The following is a 20,957-nucleotide window of genomic DNA, read 5'->3' on the forward strand; positions in this document are numbered from 1 at the left end:
GGAGGCGACCTCGAGGAGCCTGGGGTCGGGGGTCGCGTGCGCGCCCACCGTGGAACCGATCCTGGCGCAGGACGGCCCGGCGGCCGGGAGCCGAGGCTGCGCCGCGTCGCCGCCCCCACTAGCCCGACGGCCCGGCAGCTGCGCTGTAGCGGCGACGGCGGGAGTTCCCCACAGCACGACCCCCGCCCACCCCGGCACGCGGCCGTCCCCCTCCCCCGCCCGGGCCGCGCCCCCGCCCCGCGCAGGCGCGCGCAGGCCCCGCCCCTTCCCCTGGGCTCGTGGGGCCCCGGCGGGGGCGGGGCGGCCCTCGGAAGGGGCGTGGCTGCCGGCCTCGACGCACGCACGCACGCGCTCTCGGGCCACACGGCTACGTGTCGGGCCACGTGACGCCCACCCCGACAGTCCCCCCTTGAAGCAACAGGACGTTAAAAAAAAAAAAAAAATTTGTTTGGGGGTGTGGGGGCGGGGAGGGCGGCTGAGTGGCTTTTAGAAAACCTACAGTAACGGGGCCGAGCGGCGGCGGCGCGGCCCTCACATGCCAGAGCGCGTCCCGCTGGAAAGCCCTCTCCCCTAACGCCACAGCCCGGCCGCGCCCGCCAGGAAGAGCCGGCGCGGCGGCGCCCCCTCAGCCCCTCACGCTCCCGTCCACGCACCGCCGCCGGCGGCCCCTCCGCTCGCCCGGAGCGGCGACCCCCGGCCCGGCGCCCAGGCCGCGCTCGCAGTGCGCCGCCTCCGGCACGCCGGCCGCCGCCGAGCCCCTCAGGCCGCCCGCGGGGGACGGCGCGGCGGCGCCCGGGCCGGGAGGCGGCGGCGGGAGGAGGGGCGCGCCGGCCGGGCCCCGTAACGGCCGCCCTGCGCGGCCCCGCCCGCCGCCCGCGCCCGGCCCTCCCCGCCGCCCCTCCCCCCGCGCGCCGCCGCCGCCGCCGCCGCCGCCGCCTGAACTGAGGCGAACTCCGCCGCCAAGTGAGTGAGGAGGAGGCGGCGGCCAGGAGGAGGAGGAAGAGGAGGAGCGCAGTCAGAGCGCGGCGGCAGCGGCGGCGCAGAGGCGGCCGCGGCGGGGACCGGCGCAGAGAGACCCCGAGCCCGCGGCACAGGCGGCGGCGGCGGCCGGGCGGGCGCGACCAGCCGAGCGAGCGAGCGAGCGGCGGCGGCGGCGGCCCGGCTCCTCCTCGTCCGGCGCCGAGCGGCCCCGCGCCCGCACTCGGCCCGCGGAGACCCGCCTCCCGCCCGCCGGCCTCGTGAGGGACGCGCCGAGCCGGCGGCCGAGGAGCGGCGGCGGGCCGCGGGCGGAAAGTGCCTGCGGGGGCGGGGAGAGCGCGGCGAGCGCGCGGTCCGGCCGCCCGGGCGCCCGGCGCGGGAGCGGAGCGGAGCGGGACGCCGAGTCCCGAGCGGCCGGCGGCCGGGGCTCCCCGCCCCTCCCTCCCTCTCCGGCGGCGGCGGCGGCGGCGGCGGGCGGACTGAGCTGCGGAGCCTGGAATATGGTGGGGGAAATGGAAACGAAGGAGAAACCGAAGCCCACCCCAGATTACCTGATGCAGCTGATGAACGACAAGAAGCTCATGAGCAGCCTGCCCAACTTCTGCGGAATCTTCAACCACCTCGAGCGGCTGCTGGACGAAGGTGAGTCCTGCCCGGCCCGGCCCCTCGCGACCCGCGCCCGGGCGGCGGCCCCTCTCCCCGGGCCCCGACGCCCGCCGGAGTGCGCGGAGGGCGGGCAGGTCGCGCGGCCGCCGGCGGGGGACCGTGCGCCCGGGGCCGGCGAGGCCCGGGCGGGGCGCACGGAGGCGGCGCCGAGGCCGGGGGGCGCGGGGCGGGCGGGCCGGGACTCGGGCGGGACGCCCCCATTCTCCCCCGGGCTCCCTCACCCCGGCCCGGCCCTGAGCCTCTGGCGCCCTGGCGGGTGCGTTCGCGCAGGCTGCGGGGCCGCCGGCTCCCGGCCCGGCCTCGAGCTCCGCGACGGCCCCGAGCTCCGCGGGCCTCCCGGGGAGCAGCCCGGCCTCGCCCGCCCCGCGCCTCGCGGGCGCCTGAAGGACACCGGCCTCGGGGCCGCTCCCGGAGGGGCCGCCCCCTCACCCCCCGACGGAGGTCCTGGCGGTTCCCCGAGTGGGGCTTGTGCTTTTGTGTTTGTAAGTTTGCGCAGCTTGTAAATACTCAAGGGGACCGAGGAGCGTGGGGCTGGGTGAATTGAAAGGCATCCCAGAGCCGACCGAAAGTACAGCCGCCGTAGCCGAAGGCGAGGACAAAATGACAGCGGAAAGCACTTTTCTGCCCTTTTGTTTGGGGAAGCGAGCGGCGTCGGGGAGTTTTAAGTTCACTTTCGGGGGGGTGAACGCGAAATACCGCGAGGACGCGTGCGGGCGGCGTCCGACTTGGAGAGAACTTGGGCGGAGAGCTTTCCCCCGGGGCCGCGGCCGCGTCGGTGTGTAGGACAGGAAGCCGAGGCGCCCGAGAGGGCGAAGACGACGCGAGCAAAAGTTTGCAGCGGAGCTTCGTCGGCGGAGAGCTGCGAGGACCTCCGAAGACGTTCGTTCCGGCAACTCGGAGAGGGCTCGACCGAGGTCCGGGCCGGAGCGTCCCCGTCCGGGGGCGTTTCCGTGGCCGCCAGGGGAAAGGCGACCACTACGAAGGGAGTCATTTTTGAAAATCGAGTAGCGTGGAGTTTCTTTTTTTTCCTGCTCAGAAGCATCTCCGGGAGGGCTGAAGAAAACGGAAAACTGCTGCATAGCGATTAACATTGGATTGTAGGTTTTTCGCAAGGATTTTGAGAGATTTTTACAACAGACCTAAGAGAAAGGAATCTGGGGAGTTGGAATGTCACGCAAGAACAAAAGACCGGGAATATCTGCGTGATAAAAAGTGGTTGAAGAAGCATCCCAGGAGCTTTGGTTACCATGAAAGTTTCAAAAACAACTCGAAAAGTAGAAAACTGTTGGATATTACTGTGTACTGTTTGTGTGTGTGCTATTTATGTGTTAAGCATACAGCAGTAGATAGATCTCATTGAGATGAGCTTTTTACCCCCCATAGTTGAAACAGCAAATCTGTTCGTATCCAATTGTTCCGGGGAAAACTTGAGCTGTGCCTTTAAGGGGTTCTGCTTTTCCTATTTGTGTTGGCATTTGAAAGATTGTGGAGGCAGAAAACTTTCTGGAATGTCAAAAAAAAAAATTGCTGGAACTCTTAAAATCGAGTATTTCCAATTGTGGGCACTAAGGGGCGCCAGTTATTTTTTTTTAAGCATAAGAGATGTTTGGAGCAAAATGTGTAACATTCTCAGTGATCTGACCTATATTAAATTTAAATCATAGATCTTATGATTAAACTTAAATCATGGGTCATTTTGTCATTTTCTGTCCATATATATATTTGAAGACACTTCGGAACAATTTTATCACATTTCATGTGATTTCATGAATTCCACATGCGCTATGGAAGTAATAACGCTATTTTTTCTTGGCACATTTTGATGCATTTAAAGTTTTAGTAGTATTCGTAAAAAGTTGTGTTAAGCTTTTTCTTTAAGCGTAGTTGTATAGAAGACACCCTTTATAGTCATTAAAATGACTTTGAAAATAGGCTTTGATTATATTAGGGTTACAGTTAAGTTGCAGTCAGAATTAAAATGTTGGATTCAGTAAGATAGCATAGGAGATTATAAAAAATTTGGAAATGTTTTCTCCTCATTTGTACTATTTGAAGTAAATAATTTGAGTTTCTCTGACCAGTTTTAAAAGATTTCTCATATGTACTGTTAGGTTGGCCTGAAATCTCTAAATGGTAATTGAAGTTGGTTCTAACCTTTGGCGTGATAATTTTTAATCTAAGTCTAGAATTCCAATTATGTCCGTTATTTCTAACAAAGGTTTGTTTGTTCGTTTCTCTCTGTTTGGAAATAGCAATCGCTTGAGTTTTAAATGTTGTGACCTTCTGGTTGAGGAGGAAACAGTCTAAGTAATATGTATTTTTTACTTTTAATATGGTTTACTTCATCTCTGTCTCAGTCTCTGTTGAGTTTTAGCTTTTTCAACTCCCCAGCATAAAGAATGCTCCTGTATAGTAGCTGGGATGTTTAAAAAGGGACAGCATAATGACTAGGAAGTTTGATTGTTTTTTATCAGACCAGTACAAACAGGGAGGAAAAGGGGTTATTCCTTAGTGTGGCATAAGCTGCTTCCTGTAATTGTTAGCCTTATTATACTTAATTTGACTTAAGGAAAATATTGGTTTCTGAAGTTCATCACGTTTTTATCTGTGCTGGGTGATTTGATTCTCAAATTTGGCAAGTTGTCCTTTACTCCTTTGTGGCCTATCATTGTCCAAAACAAATTAATCTACTTGTTTGTGGTTAGGAATTATAATTTCCTTTGTCCATATGATTGGCTGAAGAATTCTTTTTAAATTTAGTTAAAACTAAATTTTATTTCAGTGATTAGTTTAATCAAGATATTGTACTTACTGACAGTAGTTGTATCTTCTGATAATTGGAAGTTTTGAATGAGTAGCAATTTTATTTTGAAATATTTTTCAAAAGCTTAAAAAAAATTTCCTGGTCAGTTTGAGAATATTTATTTGGCTAGTTACACATTGGGGATTTCTGTGTTCCAGATTTCGTTTGGTTGATTAAAACTTGAATGCTTTAGAGTGAGCATTTTAATTTTATGCCAACTTACCCTTTATATTTTGACTGTGGACTGTGGACAATCTTTTTTTGTTTACTGTTTTTTTGTGTGTGTGTGTGAGGCAGGGTGTCAGATTTTTCTCTGAAGTAACTTTATTTAGCATGGTTGCTTTTTTAGGTTGTTGAATGCATTCTAGGTTGGATCAGTCTCATGAAAGACAGCATCAGTTGATAATTCTGATACTTGGTCTTCCATTGAGATAGAGAGGATCACAGATAGGTTTGAGGTTTTAAAGTGTTAAACTGCTCTTCCTTTAAAGAGAAGTTTTCCACTGAACCACGGTGGGACTATCCATAGGAAAGAATAGTTTTTTTTTTGGGGGGGGGAACCTTCCTTTGTCACGAAAATGAAACTTAAGCAGGAACAGTGTTTGAATGCAGATTCTGTTTTAATAAAGTATTGCAATTTAGAATTGAGACAGCATAAAAGTAAAATAAAATCACTCCACTCAAAAATCCCAAATAGGGGGAAATGGAGATCTAGAGATACTAAAATTAGATTTTGAGTTTTCGTTTTTAGGCAGGTATGAAAATTAATGTGACTATGTGGTATAGTTTTTGAGGGAGGCTAGCCTAAATCTTTTTATTGTGAATAACTGAAAAAGTAGTGCGTGGTTCCGAAAAAGCAAACGTGTTAGAGTCCACATTAGTGATCTGAAAATTTGTGTTCACTTCTTCATGATTTTTTTGGGGTTGGGGGGTGAGGAGAGATGTGAATTTTCGTTTTGACCTCAGTTTATTTTTTCTCCCTGTTTCCTCTCCCTTGAAAATGAGGGCAAAAAAATATTTTAAATTAAAACTTGCTTTGCTGGTTAAACATTTTCCAATATTAAATGTTTGTTTCCATTCGTTATGCGTTCATTACTGAATGTATCATATTTTCAGTTTTCCTACACTTACATTTTCTTTTTTTTTTTTGAGAAGTCTTGCTCAGTTTAGAAATTACATGTTTTTTTTTGCATTGAGAGAAATTTTGTTATATAAGTTTATTTTAGTTTTTCCCCCCTGAAGAAGCATTGTTGACAATAATCAATGTCTGTGACAAACTGATTTTAAGTTGAAGTAATTAATCTGTTCTTTAGGAGCAAAGGTTGTGTTTTTGCATGCACAAACCTTTACGTTATTAGTAATGAGAAGGAAGCTAGTTTTCATAATCAGTTTTTTCCCATATCCTTTTTTCTCCTCACCCAGGAGGTGTCAGCAGCTATAATAAGGTAATAACAGAAATGATGATTTGTATCATGGGTCATTTATTCAACATTTATTCAATACTTTTGAAGCTTAACTTCTCTGTAGACAGTGTGTATATAAAATGCTTGTACATACTATGATGCAGGTGACTTCTTTTTCTTAATTTTATCCAGTTTACATGATTTTGTAGTAAATCTGTACTCTCAAGACTATAATGTACTTGAGTTAATAGGAATAGGTCTCTGGTAATCACATTTGCTAGTGTGTTTGGTATGAGCACCTTTTCTTAAATGGCTTTGATAATGTCAAGTGAAAACAAGTTAATTTTATCTTTTTAATGCTTTGTACACATCTTACTCCTATTGTTATCCCCCTACTAGTCACAATCCTGAAGTTGAAATGCATCCGTTTTTCATAAGAACAAATGGTTTTTGGCTTCCTTCTTAAGGGAAATAGATTCCTGCAACTAAAGACATGAAGTGAACCCTCCTTCCCTTTCCTGAGCGTGATTCAGGTGCTTCTTTTTTGAGGCCAGTATAAGGTTTTTGTTTTTTGACTTATTTTTTTGGTATCAAGAGAACTACACCAGTGTGATTATAAGGGCAACTTTTTATAATCTGACTGGAACCACATTTTAATTTCCTTGAGAATTTAATGCTGTTAGTATTCTTTGTTTGATTTATAATGACGCACTTATAAGTAAAACTTGGCCTTACTCTGTTGGAGATGTTGGAAGTGCTATGCTATTGTTAAGTTTTAGTTTTTGATTGCTTAAAAGTTGGAGCCCACTGAGCAATTTTCTGTTACTTACATGTCAGCTATTGTGAGATATGTAAGGATCTATTTTAGGGTCAACGGAAGGGGTCAGTGCATGGGCCCATGTGAAGAAGTCATAGTTAAAATTAATGTGCTGACTTTTTATTTGCATGATTGACAGGACTTTGTCATTTTCTCTGACCCCTCTTTTTTTGACATTGACAGTTCAATGTGAATTTTAAATGCAAAAATGTATGTATGTTTCTCTTAATGAGAACTTTTAGGAAATGCTTATCCCTTTTTTGAATTGGCGTTTCAGTGCTGGGACTCAAAGCTAGGTTGTTTGATGCCCAAGTAAGATTTTTACAGGTTTATTTTCATTTAATAGAAAGCAAAAATAGCATTAAACTTTTCATAGTGAGTACAGTTTGTTTTGTTAGTGTGACTCTGTTACGAAATTTGACTATAAATATAATCCCCTGGCCTGTGTTAGGTACTACTCTCTATATAGTTATCATCATACTTAACATGGTAATATCATCTTTTTTTTTTTTGTCTGTCTCTGGTTTGTAATGTCATCTCTCTCTTTTGTCTGTTAGAAATAGTTTCTTGAAAGTGGCCACCTCATAGCCTGCATATGTGCGATCTCAGATATTTGTTGAATTAATAAATAGGTTCACACTTTAAATTCTTTTTTCTAGTTTCTCTAAAATACGTTCATTGCTAGTTTCTCTAAAATATGGGGTTGAGCAGATGGTTTTGGGTAATTAGAAGAAAAAGGTACACGTGTTTTTCTTAAAAATGGTATTTTTTAGAAATCTTACAATATTTTTTGCAGTACTTGCCCTCAAGGAGCTTAATCTTATTTTACTACCATTGGTATGAATGAGAATTAGGAAGATAAAATTGCTTTATTTAAGCAGTAGTTTCTAGCCAGTCTTATAGAAAGTGTATTGGTCCATAGGCAGAAAAGATCTGTCAGTGTTCATCTCAGCTTGTGCATGTTTTGGCATTTATGGAATTATATAGGTGAACCTTCTCCTAGTTAGTTACCTACAAAGGCAACATTAGGCAGATGCGTATGTCTTGTACTCTGCAAAGCACAGTGAATATGAAAGATTTCTTCTCCCTAAGCGGTGCTTTGATGTGCTTAGGATAAATAAGGACTATTTGAATGGTTTTAGTTTAGAGGAAAGCTGAGTGTAAACATATGTGGCCGTTAGAGTAGTTTAACACAAATAGCAGTTTTTAAGACACAGGTGTTTATTGAAGCTAAGTTGAAAGTGTCATTACTTAGAAGACTGATAAATTGAAAATTTCAGTTAACTGAAATTTAATTCTCTGAAAAGGAGTCTACTTCTCTGCTTTATCCGTACAGTGTTTAAAGTAAATCTGTCAAGTTTAAGAAATACATAGCTTGTCGAAGTTAAGTGATTTATCCAAAATTCGTGTAATTAACAAGGTGATGATTGTACTTAATGTTCTCAACACTTCCTCAGTTTGCTGAAGCAGAAACTCATTTGAAAACCTAGCAATCCAGTCAAGTCTAATAAAATAAACAGAATTGTGTTTATGTTCATACCGTGGTTTCATATATTGATTCTAACCTACATATTTTATTAAACTAAGTTTTGAGGTTGGTGAAATGATTCAATTTACATTTAGCATTTCTATTACATTAGTTATGTTAAAGCAGAGTTTATTAATTTGGATGCTATTCAAGGAGGTTGAAGTCTCAGTAAAACATGAAAGTGCAGTTAAGTCCGTGAAGCGGTCCTGTGCTATGCGGCCATGGTTGTAAGGAAAGGGTGTATGTGTTTGCATGTGTCCAAGCCTGCGTGTGTATAAAGGGAGCCATGCAGTAGATGTGAGCTGGCCTTGAAATCCTTGCGCATGGGTGCTGCAACGGTGAAGTTCAGAGCAAGGAAGTTTTTCAGAGTAAAAACCTGTCTGGCCTCAGGATTGAAATGATTATATATCAACAGTGGAAAAGGGAGTGGATATTAAATATCTTGCTTTTGACTTTAGTGCAGGATGAGTTGTTGTAAAGATTGGGCATGATCACCTGGTCATTTGCAGATCTTGGAGGAAAAATACACAACATACATATATTTATTACATTAAAAAGAAAGCTCTAGTAAAAAGCAAAACTTTTATGCAATTTTTACTTGAAACTTTTCCATTAACTCAATGTCATAATATTTTACAGGGTCTGAAAATTCATTTACAAAGAGTGTTTGAAGAGACTTATATGTGGAAAAAACTGGGAGAAATATGAAACATTTCTTCTTAGATGCAATTGAGTGTAAGGCATGCTAAAGTGATGCCAGAAGATCATGGAATTTCAGAGCTACCAGGGACTGTGAATTGGGGGATGAGGTCTTCATTTCACAGGTGCAGAGACCGACTTAGGGAGACTTGTGACTGGTCCAGATCACACAGCGGGGTGGGTGGTCTGCGGGTTGACCGCGCTCCTGCTGACATGGTACAGAGGAGGAGAAAGACTTCTGCTGTTGCCTTGGGTTGTGGACATGACGGGAAACAAAAACAGATGAGGGTTTTCCTGATTCTGTGATGTGTTGGGCTTCAGCAGAATGCTGGTCATAGCTTTGGAGCTAGAATACACACACACACACAATTCAGTGGCAGATCTTCATGATAATTGAAGGGCTAATAATAATAAACACATTTTTAGAGAATTTCAGCTCATTCACTTAAACTGATTAGTAGCTGAAGGATAGAGCTTTAGCTCTTAACATGGTACAAATCTAGTGAATATTGAGTATTGTTTCTACTCTTTTTATTACTGTAAATTCCTATTTTTGAAAACTACTCAAGAGGAAACTTGTGTCGAAGTTTACTATTGTTGGGCAATTCAAATCAGGAATATACAAACTTGTATCAGTTTCAGATTAGCATAGGGTGGTTACAAGCATAGGTAGGCAACTCTAATGACAGCCAAAAAGTGGATGATAGTAAATCCTATGGAAATAGAGCTGCACTAGGTAGCCCCTCCAGTACTATTGCCTAGAAAATCCCATGGATGGAGGAGCCTGGTAGGCTGTAGTCCATGGGGTCGCTAAGGGTCGGACACGACTGAGCGACTTCACTTTCACTTTTTACTTTCACACACTGGAGAAGGAAATGGCAACCCACTCCAGTGTTCTTGCCTGGAGAATCCCAGGGACGGGGGAGCCTGGTGGGCTTCCGTCTATGGGGTCACACAGAGTCGGACACGACTGAAGTGACTTAGCAGCAGCAGCAGCAGCAGGTAGCCCCTGCATCCTATTCCCGAGGCCCACATCTGGAGCTTTCCGTGTTTCCAGTAGATGGGAAAGGATTGAGTATAAACCACCATTACTTGCCTGTATTATGGTAATGTGTCAACTCTGATAGAATTGATTAGAAGAAATAAAAGTTCCAAACTAAGACCCTATAGGTTACTCTGAAATTAACTGCCCCAATCCTTTACTAGTGTTGCTGCTGCTGTCACCACTGCTGCAGTGACACTCTCATTGTTAGAACAGGCATTCAGGTGTTGACTCTGCCTGTGCCAGCATAAACATGAAAACGAATTTGTGTTTCTGTTCACATGCTAATGAGACTTACATTGCAAAGTAGTAACAGTTCTTTGGCTAATAGATTTGGGATCTGTTCATGACTTTACAGCTAACTGATTAGTTTGGTGATCTTGGACAAGCTCTGTAAGCTTTCTGAACCTTAGTTTCTAAATGGAATGATCAGTTACACTGGTAACTTCAAAATGCTCAGAGGATGAGGAGAATATTATATTCAAAAGAGTTTCTTAGGCTATAAGGCAGCATTACCTAGCTTCTGTCAACATTTTCAGGTTGTTTTTCATAGGATGGGCAACCAGATAAGCAAAGGAGTTTGTAGAGAATGAGAGAAGAAAACAAAAAGGAGAAGGGTTAATTATCCAAATGAATATCATCTAGTTTTTGTGTTCAGGAGAATCATTCACTTCTAGCATTCTGGAAGTTCAGAAGTCACTTTATGCTGAAGTGTCTAATAAGGATTTTTTAAGAAGTAGAACTTGAGTTGGTATTAATAGGTGAATGGTATTATTGATTTTTAATGAGGTGAATGGGAGGGTAAAGGATGTTCCAGCAGAAGGAAAAAGTGAAGTAGTATCAAAACAGTAGTGATGGGAGATTGAAAGACTTTCATAAAAGTGTGTTTCAAGGAGGTTAGCTGAGATGACGATGCATGAAGAGAAGCAGTGAGAAGGAAGAGACGAGCAGAGCCAGAAACCAGTTTACAGCTGTATTGCGATGGGCTCTGATTGCTGGGGTGAATGTTCAGGTTTTCCTCTGTCTTGTAAGGAACCATTGATGACTTGGGTTGTATCAATCAGGATGCCATGATGAAATCTCTGGGGATAAACTAGCAACCGTGTATAGAACAAGTAGATTTAAGGAAGTAGACTTTGGACACTGTGGAGAATTAAGACAGTAGAGAATTTGGAAAGAATCTTACATTTTCTCCAGATATTTAAGAAAAAATATCTTTTGATTTTTCTGTGTTTTAGATTTTAACTTTTTAGAGTTTTTTAAAATGGTGTTTTAACTGAAAGTAAACATACATGCAAATTATTTTTTTCTTTACCTGTAAGTTACTGTATTCATATTAAAGTATTGAGAACACATGGGGCTCATGTTTTTACCTGTCAGTCCAGTTACTTAGAATTGAACTTTCATTTCTGCGTGAATTAAAGAGAATTGAAGAAACTCTTGGTTTGGGGAATGTTGGGCATTTTTGGCATAGTTTGATTTAAAATTTTTGTTTCAACTGTACTTACCTAACAGTGTTAAATATATGTGTTCCATCAAGTACAGTGAAGACTTTCTGGGAACTTGACTGCTTGTCATCCATTTTACTTTGTGTGTGTGTTAGTCGCTCACTTGTGTCCAACTCTTTGCCACCCCGTGGACTGTAGCCTGCGAGGCTTCTCTGTCTGTGGCATTTCCCAGGCAAGAATGCTGGAGTGGGTTGCCATTTTCTTCTCTGGGGATCTTCCCAACCCAGGGACTGAACCCAGGTCTCCCGCATTGCAGGCAGATTCTTTATTGTCTGAGCCACCAGGGAATCCCACACTTTAATTTATTGAAGGTAAATTATAGAGATTTTGGCGTTCTGTCTTTAAATATTTATATATTTCTTTAAAAAGTAACAAGTTTTCTACATAGTAAATTCACACTGAACAAATGGATTAATCTTACAATTCATGTAATAAACAATCTGTATTCAGATCCCCTTATGTGCCAAGTTGGTTTGATCCTGTTGGACTCTTTGCAACCCCATGGACTGTGTAGCCTGCCAAACGCTCTGTTCGTGAGATTTCCCAGGCAAGAATACTGTAGTGGGTTGCCATTTCCTTCTCCAGGGGAACTTCCCAACTCAGGGATTGAACTCCATCTCCTGCATTGCCTGCATCTTGGGGACTGCAGGCAGATTCTTTACTGCTGAGCCATCTCAGATCTCCTTTTATCTCCAGAATATTCTTTGTAACTGAACTGGCCTGTGGAAATCAGAATCTGACTCAGAATCACTCAGTGAATCTGATTGTTAGAGCTTGAAGCCTTAAATCTAGAACCATCTCTCTCGCTTTTTCTTAATGACACTGATGTAACTTTCTTGTTATTGAACTTGTTCCTTTATGTCTTCTGTATCTATTACTTTGGAATTCCAGTCTAAAGATGGACAGGTCCAAGTGTAACACCGTGGGTGTCACTTGCCCCTGGGAACCCAGTTTTGGTTCTGCCGTGAGGGAACCTAGACCATGTTCCCAATGGAAGAGTTAGATAATTCTTATTAAAGAATTAATTAATTCTTACTAAGTGTTGGTTGGTTTTCAGAGTGTTAGTTTGCTAGCTCGCTCAAAAGATGACTAATGAATTTTTTCTGTGTTTCATGATAATTATTAAGAGCTCAAGAATCTTAATAAACTCACTGCAATTAATATTCTTTTTGATGTTCAAGTTGTCACAATTTTGGCCTGTGATAATCTGAACTGGCTTTTGTGTCTTTTGAAAATCTTCTTTGCTTTCTGGAACAGTTTGATGCCCCAAACTCCTTTGCCCCACAGCTAGAATTAAACCTTTCTGCAAGGTTTTTTTTTTTTTTTTTTTTTAGTGGAAATGGTATTAGAGATGTGAATTTAGTCCCTGAGCATATTGGTTGCTGTCAGGGTGAGGTTATTTCCGAGTCATTGGCCATTTTTCTGTGAACAGAGCTCAACAGTTAATGAGTTCATGTTTGTACTTTCAATTCAATTTTAACATTTATTTAATTTTATAATCGTATCTTTCTTTTTCTGTCAACACCAAAATAATGTGGTTTCTGACAGTGACAGAATTTCCTATTTACTTTATGCTACCATATAAAGAACATACTTTAAAAATAATATTGCTAATAATTGTAAAATTACTGAATATATTTAAACATTTTTAATATATTTTAGACATGTTACAAATTATAGATACAACCAGTGATCTCTTAATTCTTCCAATTGATATAATTTTCTTCTTTCTTTGGCTTTATTCAATTTGTAGTGTTTTTTTCTACCAAATCTTGTTTCTGAGCTTTTGATGTTGTCAGTTATTAGCTAAGTTCTTTTGCTGTTTTACTGACGGTTTCTATTAGTTTTCACCCCAGGTCCAGCAGAAATTATTATGGAAGAATACATTTTATAATCAGGGGTTAGTAAGTGTGTATATTTATCAGGGGTTAGTAAGTGTGTATATTTATGGAGATATGTTCCAGAGAGATAGAGAACTTTAAGATAACCTATAAGGAAAAAGATTGTGCTGTTCAGGTTACTGCTTTGTATCTTAAGCCTAAGGATAGAGAAGAGAACGTAGCGGGCAAAGTGTTTTAATTTAGTAAATTTTTCTGAATAATGTTGGTAAAAGAATAAGGATAGGTCTAAGCTTTTAAGGTCCTATGAGTTATAGGAAAAAAAATCCCTAGGTAGAAATTAAGTATTAAATTTTATTTTTAAGTAGTTGCAAATTCTCTACTGCAGCGTTTTTGTCCTTAAGAACTTTGGTAGTAAGAAAGTTCTGTTCCAGCAGATGGAGATATTAGTACACAAAAGACAGTGTTTAGTGATTAAAATGTGTTGAGAGATAACTGTCTTGCCAGCATAGGAAATTTTTCTTCCTTAAATTGTAAGAGAAGAGTTGTTGTTCAGGAATATGACAAATATTAGTTGCTGAATTTAATTTGGGGGTAGTACTTAAATCAGTTGTGATATTTCTTTAGAGAGTTTTTTTTAAGAGACCATATGTTGCTATGTTGACTATATAAAATATAAATGGTTTAGGACATTGAATTGATTACAGGAATATTCTGAAATATTCTCTGCCTTTACAGTTTCGTTGTTTGAATGATTTTGGTTTGTTTTGGAAAGGGACTGTGTCAGGTCTGTTTAAATGTATTGTTTGTATGTTACCTTTGCAATTCTAAAATCTTTACCAGGCAGTTGATTTCTGTTTATTAATCTAGGTATGAAAAAAAACGTGTGCGATAGTTTACTATTATATGTTGTATAAAGAGAAAGTTTTTTTTGGAGATTGTAGTTTTATTATAGTAATAAAAAATTATCAGCAGTAAAAGGTAATTTTGTCTCACTTTATTATCGTTTATGGTGTTCCTTATCAGCTTTTTTTTCGGTTGGGTGAGTATTACATATTTTGCTTTGAAAATGGCTTGCAATTTTAAGTTCCTTTTTAGGAACTTTTTGATTTGTGGAAATACGTGTTTTATTATTAGTTACTGCATTTAAATTATATGTTTCTAGTTGTTATACTGAGCGTTTTTTTTTTAAATTGCCAAGTCAGTTGTAAAATACCGTTTTTCCTTTCATTACTTGAAGTTGAACTCAGCCATGAGAAGAAGATGGATGTGTTTTCTTTGTTACTATCTGGAGGACCAGGAAGACGAAGTCTGCTCTGGTGCCCTGTAGAGGGGAGGGCAGCTCGCAGTTTACCCCCCACCCCCCGACTTGTAGAGGGGAGGGCAGCTCGCATTGTACTCTGCCCCCCCCACCCCCCCCCACCCCGACTTCTGCTCTTGTTTGTTATTCCTGAAATGTAGAGAATCAAAGATGCAGACTTTTTTTTGGCCTTGTGGCATGGCTTGCAGGATTTTAGTTACCCTTCCAGGAATTGAACCTGGGCTCTGCGAGTGAATGCGCTGAGTCCTAACCATTGGGCCACCAGCGAATTCCTGAAAATGCAAACCTTAATTCACCTTTCACAGTAAGGTGCTCTGTGGTCTCTGAGTCCTTGGAAAGGTGGTGCTGTGAAGGCAGAGAAGTATCCTGGCATGCTGGCTTTGCACCTTAATGTGAATTATTATTGTTTTGACATAAATTATGTCATGAGCATTTTCTCCTGCCATTTTATATCATTTAACAATACAATTTTTATGGTAACAGTTCATCTTATACAGGTACATTATAATTTATCAACTCTTCACTGTTGTACATATCATTTTGCTTTCAGGAAGCTTGCATGATGATATATCAGTGGTTTCAGAAGTTTAATACTGTTTCAGAAGCCTTAGGTTACTAAGTGTTGTAACTTTTATTTTTGTAATGTGGTACTTGGAAAGCAGTGTTTTATGCTGCATTCCAGTAGGAAGTGATTGCTATTATGTGACATGCAATTTTTGAGTAATGTCAGTTGCATATTTCACATAGTAGCTTTTAATGACAGAGAAGGCAATGGCAAGCCACTCCAGTACTCTTGCCTGGAAAATCCCATGGATGGAGGAGCCTGGTGGGCTGCAGTCCATGGGGTCGCTAGGGGTCGGACACGACTGAGCGACTTCACTTTCACTTTTCACTTTCGCACATTGGAGAAGGAAATGGCAACCCACTCCAGTGTTCTTGCCTGGAGAATCCCAGGGACGGGGGAGCCTGGTGGGCTTCCATCTATGGGGTCGCACAGTGTCGGACACGACTGAAGTGACTTAGCAGCAGCAGCAGCAGCTTTTAATGACAACGTATTTATTTGAAGTTTTTTATTCTATTTTCAAATATTTGAATGCATACTATGTGTGTCATCGTAGGAAAATACAACAAAGCTTCAGATTCATTCCATACCTTCAAGTTGTTTGAGTAGTAGGGTAGGTCAGTCAGTGCAGTCGCTCAGTCGTGTCCTGCTCTCTGTGACCCCGTGAACCGCAGCACGCCAGGCCTCCCTGTCCATCACCAACTCCCGGAGCTTATTCAGATTCATGTCTGTTGAGTCGGTGATGCCACCCAACCATCTCATCCTCTCCCACCCCCTTCTCCTGCCTTCAGTCTTTCCCAGCATCAGAGTCTTCTCTAAGGAGTCAGTTCTTTGCATCAGGTGGCCAAAGTATTGGAGTTTCAGCTTCAGCATCAGTTCTTCCAATGAATAGTCAGCATTGATTTCCTTTAGGACTGACCATCTGCAGTGATTTTGGAGCCCAAGAAAGTAAAAGTCTGTCACTGTTTCCATTGTTTCCCCATCTGTTGGTAGGGTAGAAAGAAAGTGAAAGTCACTCAGTTGTGTCCGACTCTTTGTGACCCCATGGACTATACAGTCCATGGAATTCTCCAGGCCAGAATACTGGAATGGGTAGCCTTTCCTTTCTTTACGGGATCTTCCCAACCCAGGGAATGAAGCCAGGTTTCCCACATTGCAGGCGGATTCTTTGCCAGCTGAGCCACAAGGGACGCCCCTTTGTAGGGTAGGTAGCATGAAATAAAATAATAAAATTGGAACTTCCATGGCCGTCCAGTGGTTAAGACTTTGTGCTTCCACTTCAGGGAGCGTGGGATTGATCCCTGCTCAGGGAACTAAGATCCTATAAACCTCACAGCCCACCTCCCCCACCTTAAAAAAAAAAGTAATATAAAGTCATATAAACAAGAGAGGACTAAAGACTGTTGTTAAAGAGGTAGCTAGGACATTCCAAGTAGGATCAATTCTCCACTGTAGATAAGCTTAAGTGCCTGGAGTTTAGCTTCTGTTGTGTTGATAATGAGAGACCCAATAAGGGTTTTTCCTTTTATATCTTACTCTTAGGATTTTTTCTTTTCTTTTACATGTCTCCATATTTCTGTTCAGTGTGTATTAATGTGATAGATTGCTATGCTTGCTATATATTTTCATATTGTTGAATTTATCCCCTTCCCAACCCCATTCCAATATTTTGCCACTTCAGTTCACTCAGTCGTGTCTTTGCAACCGCATGGACTGCAGCACACCAGGCTTCCCTGACCATCACCAACTCTCGGAGCTTACTGAAACTCATATCTATGGAGTCACTGATGCCATCCGACCATCTCATATTCTCTTGTCTCCTCCTGCTTTCAATCTTTCCCAGCATCAGGGTCTTTTCAAATGAGTCAGTTCTTCCCATCAGGTGGCCAGAGTATTGGAGTTTCAGCTTCAGCATCAGTCCTTCCAGTGACTGTTCAGTACTGATTTCCTTCAGGATTGACTGGTTTGATCTCCTTGCAGTCCAAGGCACTCTCAAGAGTCTTATCCAGCATCACAGTTCAAAAGCATCAATTCTTCGGTGCTCAGCTTCCTTAATAGTCCCAACTCTCACATCCATACGTGATTACTGGAAAAACCATAGCTTTGACTGGATGGACCTTTGTTGACAGAGTAATGTCTCTGGTTTTTAATATGCTGTCTAGGTTGGTCATAGCTTTTCTTCCAAGGAGCAAGCCTCTTTTAATTTCATGGCTGCAGTCACCATCTGCAGTGATTTTGGAGCCCCCCCAAAATAAAGTCAGCCACTGTTTCCACTGTTTCCCCATCTATTTGCTATGAAGTGATGGGACTGGATGCCATGATCTTAGTTGTCTGAATGTTGAGTTTTAAGCCAGCTTTTTCACTCCTCTTTCATTTTCATCAAGAGGCTCTTTAGTTCTTCAGTTTCTGCCCTAAGGGTGGTGTCATCTGCATATCTGAGTTTATTGATATTTCTTCCAGCAATCTTGATTCCAGCTTGTGCTTCATCCAGCGCAGCATTTTGCATGATGTTCCCTGGTGGCTCAGAGGTTAAAGCGTCTGCCTCCAATGCAGGAGACCTGGGTTCGATCCCTGGGTCGGGAAGATCCCCTGGAGAAGGAAATGGTAACCCACTCCAGTATTCTTGCCTGGAGAATCCCATGGACGGAGAAGCCTGGTAGGCTACAGTCCACGGGGTCGCAAAGAGTAGGACACGACTGAGCGACTGAACGGAACGGAACGGAACTCTGTATAGAAGTTAAATAAGCAGGGTGACAGTTCACAGCCTGGATGTATTCCTTTCCCAATGTGGAACCAGTCTGTTGTTCAATGTCCAGTTAGAACTGTTGCTTCTTGACCTGCATACAGATTTCTCAGGAGGCAGTTTAGGTGGTCTGGTATTCCCATCTCTAAGAATTTTCCAGTTTGTTGTGATCCACATAGTCAAAGGCTTTGGCGTAGTCAATAAAGCAGAAGTAGATGTTTTTCTGGAAGTTGGTTGCTTTTTCGATGATCCAAAGCATGTTGGCAATTTGATCTCGGGTTCCTCTGCCTTTTCTAAACCTAGCTTGAGCATTTGGAAGTTCACAGTTCATGTACTATTGAAGCCTGGCTTGGAGAATTTTGAGCATCACTTTGCTAGCGTATGAGATGAGTACAATTGTGCAGTAGTTTGAACATTCTTTGGCATTGCCTTTCCTTGGGATTGGAATGAAAACTGACTTTTTCCAGTCCTGGACCATTGCTGAGTTTTCCAAATTTGCTGGCATATTGAGTGCAGCACTTTCCCAGGATCATCTTTCAGGGTTTGAAATAGCTCAACTGGAATTTCATCACTTCCACTAGCTTTGTTCATAGTGATGCATCCTAAGGCCCACTTGACTTTGCTTTATAGGATGTCTGGCTCTAGGTGAGTGATCACACTCTTGTCGTTATCTGGGTCACAAAGATTTTTTTTGTAGAGTTCTTCTGTGTATTGTTGCTACCTCTTAATATCTCTTGCTTCTGTTAGGTCCATACCATTTCTGTCCTTTATTGAGCCCACCTTTGCATGAAATGTTCCCTTGGTATCTCTAATTTTCTTGAAGAGATCTCTAGTCTTTCCCATTCTATCGTTTTCCTCTATTTTTTTTGCATTGATCACTGAGGTAGGCTTTCTTATCTCTCCTTGCTATTCTTTGGAACTCTGCATTCAAATAGGTATATTTTTCCTTTTCTCCTTTGCTTTTCGCTTCTCTTCTTTTCGTAACTATTTTTTTGTAAGGCCTCCTCAGACAACCATTTTGCCTTTTTGCATTTCTTTTTCTTGGGAATGGCCTTGATCCCTGCCTCCTGTACAATGTCACGAACCTCCATCCATAGTTCTTCAGTCACTCTATGTCTATCAGATCTAGTTCCTTGAATCTATTTCTCACTTCCACTGTATAATCGCAAGGGATATGATTTCGGTCATATCTGAATGGTCTAGTGGTTTTCCTTACTTTCTTCAATTTCAGTCTGAATTTGGCAATAAGGAGTTCAGAATCTGAGCCACCGTCAGCTCCTGGTCTTGTTTTTGCTGACTGTGTAGAGCTTCTCCATCTTTGGCTACAAAGAATACAATCAGTCTGGTTTCAGTATTGGCCATCTGGTGATGCCCATGTGTAGAGTCTTCTCTTGTGTGTTCTTTTGTGGTTTTTTGCCACTTCTTTTTTTAATATGTGCATAGCTGCTTTGGATTTTTGTTCTGTTTCACTTGGATTTACTTACTCCTTTATTATGATGCTTTTTAGTTACTCTGTGTTTGTCTGTTGGTTATTGTTTTGGGTTTAGGTGCAGGGAGGAGAAGGACATCTGGATTAGTGAATGTGTGGCTTCTAGAATGGTGAGTTTCAGCTGTGTACTAAAGGTGAGTTGCTAGCCTATCTTGGTCTGCCTGTGTGGTATAGGTCTTCCCTTAGGTCTGGTTTTCATTGTCCTCTCCGTTTGCTTTGGCTCTAATGACTTGAGAGATTGCACTCTCATGTTGGAGGGGAGTTGTGGAAGATATGCTAACTTAACTGGTTTGTGAGAGGCTTTCAGTTCAGTTCAGTCGCTCAGTCGTGTCCGACTCTCCGCGACCCCATGAATCTTTAGGAAAGTGTTTTTGAGTCCTGTTTCTTGTAATGCTGGCTTCTTCAGGTGGTCTGAGAATAGAAGGGTTCTGTAGTCAAAGAAGTGCTACATATTCTTCTGTGAATTCAGTGTTGATACATTAAATATACAGGACCTGCAACCAAGAATTTTCTGAAATTGACTAAAAGAATGCTTTTTTTTTTCTTCTTGGAACAAATGGTCTGAGGATATATTATGGGAAATAATAGAGGATTATAACGACCTGTGTATCTGGAGAGAGGAAAGTTTTTATATAATTGTTTGGGAATCTTGATTTTGAATGAGAATGCTGATTCAAGTCAGATCAAAGTACTCTTTGAAAAGACAGTTAAAACTTCATTTACTTTGGGACTATTTCAGATTCCATCTTGAAGCAAGAAAAGTATCCTTTCTGGCTTTATGTAACAACTAAGAGGGTTTCAGTAGTGAATTTTATTTGAATCGATGTATGTTACTTCAGTAACAATGTAGATTTGCTATTTAAAACAACTAAAGTCCTGAAAGTAAAAACAGAATTTTGACAATTTAAATAGCAGAGTAAAACATGTTTTGAAATAGATATGCATATAGAAATATGTTGGTGTACTAAGATATGACTGGCTCAAGTGTAGAATTTTTGAATTTGGGAACTAGTGAATTTTAAAGTGAAGAAGAAGTGTGACATTTTGAAAAGAAAAGTATTTGGATTGTTTGGTGAGCACTGAGGCGCAGTGATACGATAGCCTTTGGGGTCTGTGAGTCAGGAGCCTGCCGAGTGTTTCCGGGGCCTCGGTTTTAACCTGAGCACGCGGATGGCCGCGCTCTGTTCCCGTAGTTAATCAGGCTTGTCAAACGACACGTTGATGACACTTGCAGTTTGAAGCAGCCTTTCAGAAAGGGGGATACAAGGGTTGGACTTCACTTGGAAGGCCTGCAGGATTTTTATTAAAAAAATTTTGTCCTTGTTCGAAGAAAAACACTATGATTCAGATTTTAAAGCTGAAATGAATATTAGAGATCACAGTTGCATCGTTTCATTGTATAGTATGTAAGTGCATTTCATTTACAAAGGGTATGAAGACAGCTGACAGTCTAGAAACTACTGGTTTCAGAAGTGATAGCTCATTTGGCTCTTGTGGCAGAAGTATATCTGTAAGTTATGTTAAGTTATATGACTGGCCAGAAGGTACTTTTGGGCATGA

General features: G+C 42.6%; 1 protein-coding gene across 7 annotated transcripts in view; it reads left to right on the top strand.

The window, feature by feature from the left end:
* Window positions 1-1,064: 1,064 nt before the first annotated feature.
* The window catches only part of QKI (QKI, KH domain containing RNA binding), a 150,599-nt gene continuing 130,706 nt past the window's right edge, over window positions 1,065-20,957 (top strand). For 4 of the 7 annotated variants that reach the window (XM_088840890.1, XM_055432840.2, XM_055432844.2 and 1 more), the window contains exon 1: window positions 1,332-1,620. In XM_088840890.1, coding sequence (XP_088697016.1) covers window positions 1,479-1,620 — 142 coding nt within the window. In that variant the 5' untranslated portion in view covers window positions 1,332-1,478. Of the gene's footprint in view, window positions 1,621-20,957 lie in introns of all 7 variants that reach the window. The other 3 variants (XM_055432842.2, XM_055432843.2, XR_008686849.2) reach the window with 3 other exon arrangements.

The sequence above is a fragment of the Moschus berezovskii genome, chromosome 10, assembly GCF_049115385.1.
Source record: "Moschus berezovskii isolate FMDL1 chromosome 10, NW_MosBer_1.0, whole genome shotgun sequence".
Classification (NCBI taxonomy): Eukaryota; Metazoa; Chordata; class Mammalia; order Artiodactyla; family Moschidae; genus Moschus; species Moschus berezovskii.